We start from the raw sequence: 4561 nt of genomic DNA, 5'->3' as shown, positions 1-4561 counted from the left end.
TTTCAGAAGAAATTCAGATGAAAACGAAGCAATTCAGGAGCATTCAGGAGTGCTGCAATATTTTGATGAAAATTCAGAAAAAAGAAGCAAAACTGTCCGATGATGAATTGCTTTTTAGAAGCAAAGGCATTTCCACTCGGGTACACGTCAAATTGAATATTTTCTTTTATTCGCGACGCCATTTTTGCTCCACTCAACAGAATCATTCCAACACACAATTCGTGTTCTGTAGTTTATTCGCTGAGTTTGGATATTCGACCAATTTAATTCTGCGACAAGGAAATAAAACATTTGATTTCTGATTGATTTCTAACAATGAAAAACAGTTGTGCAGAAAGGTTAGTTTTAGCACAAAGTGTATTTTTCCCAGTTTTCATGTGTGGTTCTAACAAAAGGTCATTCTTATTTTCTGGTTGACAGCAATAAAAACAGCGCCGTCGCAATGGATGGTCACGGTACAAAGCCGCCCGATAGGCAGCAATTCAATGACATTGAATTACAAATTGAATCAATTTCGTGTGGAATGGAAATCAAACCGGAGCCAACCATAAAACAAGAGATTGAAGTCTCCGGCGAAATTTTGATGGTGTGACGGTCAATACACACAGCCATTGCATCACGTGGCAGTCCGACTGGTGGTAAAGAAGTGGATGACAGCAACGATTGCTTCGATTTCTATGATTTGGATGAGGTAAAATCGGAAGTGAAGATTGAAAAGGTCAGAATTAAGGTGAATCAAGTTCCAGGGAAAAGCTGTAGCAAAGACCAAACGCCACGAAACAATGCAAGGAAGCGTTATTCGAAGGGAAAGAAACAAAAATCTGGTGTGCAGATTTATGGTAACGTAAAGAAAAATTCAACTACAGCTACCGAAAAAGAAAGAAAAATGACGAATTTAGGTGGAAAGAAGGTGAAAACTGAAGAAGTCAAGGCAAATGAAAAGCGACGCAAGTGCTCATTGTGCGAGTATGTCACTACACGTGAAAGTAATTTTATTAGGCACATGTTCACGCACACTGGCGATTCGCACAGTGTTCGCCAGTGGCGAACGACCATTTCCATGCAGCGTGTGCCAGAAGCGATTCACTCAAAAACGCAATCTCCAATCGCACATAAAAACACACGTCGATGAATTTCTGTTCAGTTGCTTAAATTGTTTGCAAGGATTTCATCGCAGCGAAGAGGAAAAGGAACATGAATCCGGTTGCAAGGTGCGTCGACACGAGTGTCATCTGTGCAAGGAATTCTCTACATTGGATAAAAAGGATTTGAAAGTTCATCTGCGCGTGCATACTGGCGAGAGAACATTCGAATGCAGCCATTGCTCTCAGAAATTCAATCAATCAAGTGCCTTGAAACGTCACCTTGAGACTCACATCAATCCTCGCCCATTGAAAATCAAGTGTTCATCTTGCTTCAAAAACTTCACACAACGGGAGGAAAAAGAAAATCATGAAGCCAACTGCAAGCGGCGCGGATACCGATGCGATTTTTGCAAGACCTACACAACTGATCAGAAAACAAATTGGATGGACCACATGCGAATCCACACTGGCGAAAAGCCATTCCGATGTGAGACCTGTGCGAAGTGCTTCTCACAAAAGGCAACTCTCAACAAACACAATAAGATCCACAAGTAGCTGTTAGCTCCCATGGAATAACACCTGCATCCTGCAATCAATCACATCGAATACACAACTTTTGATCATCAATTTGCATTAATAAAAACAAATACGAAAATGTATCAAACTTCCTTTATTTCCATTCGACAATGTTTAAATAAAATTGAATGTTGACAAACAACATTCATTTCGAGACTGATTTTAGTTATTTGTTATTAGCTGCCAACTGTGCGGGGCACATGTTATATGTTGCTTTCTATCAACTGTTGGAACAGAAAAATTGCATTCACAGCACGAAAACGAGCTCTTGAGCATTGTTCGAATCATTGATTATGACAAACAGCATGTGAACACACTGCGAAAAAAATGCAAAATTTATTTCGATTTGAATTGAACGTATGAACAACGTATCGTACGAATGAGATTTTAGGTTCCCTGAAGCCAAGATCAAGTGCATGTTATTCAATAAACTACTCTTGAAATTTTGCAAGATTCATCAATAAATTGATGCCAAGTTTGCAGAATCGGCTTCAGAGACATTTTTTCAGAAGACAAAAGAAGCGTTAACATCGAGTATTCAGCCGTGAATTGTAATTTCAGTCATTATTTCCTTCATCAACGTATAGATGACACGTTACATTTTGTAATTGTCCATACGGCTCTTAACCCTCTAATGCATTAATTTTTCCCAGGGCTGGGAGTACTGGTACTTGGTTGATTTTTGGCCATAGACAATTGAAAAAATATTCATAATCCTGGAATGCTCATGGTTTACTCAGGAAATGCGATTGATATAAATCAAAGAACAATCAAATCCATTGTTCAAAATTGCCGAAAATATGTCTAATTTGGAGTTCGAATAATTTATTTTGTCGCATTTTTGTTTTTGCACACATTTTTGTTTATAATTTTACAATCACACTACATAGACAAATATTGCCAAAGACAAAAATGAAAAGAAAACATTGTGAAATAAAAATTCCATTTGAAATAATGTGATCCGATGTACGGTTTACGTTCTATAGGCGTTCAAATGTTGCCCGTCAAGAAGCGGTTGTATGCATTAGAGGGTTAAATTTATATTGCCCTTTTACCAATAAAGAATAAAGAATGGAGGTGACATCTATCAAAATGCGATTTTGCAATTCTCTGCTGTAATATTCACAATGTGTCACGAAATTCTTCCATTCAAATTTCATCCAAAAAGAAAATCAATTTTCAGAAATGAAGAAGAACACACAATCCGAACTCATCAAAAAATTCGAAAGTCACTGCAGTAACACTACACCATATTTAGAAGTCCGACTTTTGCCATTTGTCATTGCGGTGTGTGACTGTGTGCGCATTTCGTCCATTGCTATTTCATCATCGCATCAGCACATCTCCGTGATTTGGCTACACGTTCAGTTCAACTCAATAAATATTTTCATTCTTTCACGACGCCATTTTTGCTCTGCTCAACAGAGTTGCTCTAAGACAGAATTTATGCGCTGTCGAGCTTAATCGACGGGTTTAGTCTTTGGATCGATTTATTTTTGCATTCCGGAACAAAAAGTTCAGTTTGTAGAGAAAAGGTGGGTTATTATCAAAGTGGATTTTTTTTAGTGTTTGTGTACTGTGTGGTTTAAAATAATGAACATTCTGATTTCTGATTGACAGCACTGACATTACGTCGAAATGAATGGTCACGGTAAAGGTCCGCCTGATAAACACGAATGTGATGCCATTGCATTGCAGAATGAATCGATTTTGGGCGGAAAGGAAATAAAACAGGAGCCGGCCGTCAAACAAGAGCCAAGAAATGACAATGGTATTGTAATGGTGTCGAGATCAGCCCACACAACCACTGGAAGACCTGACAATGTAATTGGTAGCGAGCGAGTGAATGATACCGACAATTATTTCGATTTCCATAATCTAGATGAGGTTAAAGTGGAAGTAAAGATTGAAAAGGTTAAGGATGAGGTGAATCAAGTTCCACGGAAGAGCTGTAACGAAGGTCAAACGCCACAGAACAATGCGAAGAAACGTTTTTCGAAGGAAGAGGAATGAAAATCCGGTAGACAGATTGGCGTTGGTTTAAATAAAAGTGTAGCTAAAGCCACAAAATATCGAGAATCAAGCAAAATTGGTAGCAAGAAGGTGCCAACTGAAGGCAAGGCAAATGAAAAGCGATACATGTGTTCATTGTGCGATTATATCACTGACATCAAAACCAATTTGAATAATCACATGCTCAAACACACTGGCGAACGACCATTTCCATACAGCCTGTGCCGGAAGCGATTCACAACAAAACAAAATCTCCAATCGCACATGAAAACACACGTCGATGAGTTTCTGTTCAGTTGCTCAAATTGTTCGCAAGGATTTGATCGCAGCGAGGAAAAGGTGGAACATGAATCTGATTGCAAGGTACGTCGCTACGAGTGTCACCTGTGCAAGGAATTCTCAACATTGGATAAGACGAAATTGAAACGTCATCTGCTTGTGCATACCGGCGTGAGACCATTCGAATGTGAACAATGCTCAAAGAGATTCAATCAACCAACTGCTTTGAGACTCCATCGCAAAACTCACGGCAATCCTCGTCCTCGTCCTCGTCCATTCAAAATCAAGTGTTCAACTTGCTTCAAAATCTTCGCACAACAGAAGGAAAAGGAAAATCATAAAACTGATGATAAACCAAATATGATGAAACATATGCGAGTCCACACTGGCGAAAAGCCATTCCGATGTGAAATATGCTCGAAGTGCTTCTCGCAAAATATAGAAGTAAAAAATTGTAATGCCTATTACCTATTACTATTACTATTACTTTTGTAATAGGATCACCTATTACTATTACTTTCCTATTACTTTTGTAAAAAAAATTACCTATTACTATTACATGTAATAGTAATAGTAATAGGTTCACCCTGTCACAAAAGTAATAGGAA

General features: G+C 38.4%; 1 protein-coding gene across 1 annotated transcript in view; it reads left to right on the top strand.

The window, feature by feature from the left end:
• LOC129571700 (oocyte zinc finger protein XlCOF28-like) overlaps positions 1-4359 on the top strand; it is a gene marked incomplete at its 3' end in the record, with an annotated part of 8284 nt that extends 3925 nt beyond the window's left edge. Inside the window, exons 4-6 of the mRNA XM_055451514.1 lie at positions 1043-1604; positions 3360-3612; positions 3718-4359. Coding sequence (XP_055307489.1) covers positions 1043-1604; positions 3360-3612; positions 3718-4359 — 1457 coding nt within the window. The remainder of the gene's footprint in view (positions 1-1042; positions 1605-3359; positions 3613-3717) is intronic.
• Positions 4360-4561: the final 202 nt, after the last annotated feature.

The sequence above is a fragment of the Sitodiplosis mosellana genome, unplaced genomic scaffold, assembly GCF_009176505.1.
Source record: "Sitodiplosis mosellana isolate CC-2019 unplaced genomic scaffold, AAFC_SMos_1.0 Smas_scaffold_3139, whole genome shotgun sequence".
In the NCBI taxonomy this organism is placed as follows: Eukaryota; Metazoa; Arthropoda; class Insecta; order Diptera; family Cecidomyiidae; genus Sitodiplosis; species Sitodiplosis mosellana.
Note: the sequence above shows the minus strand (reverse complement) of the source record. Positions and strands in the feature narration are given on the sequence as shown.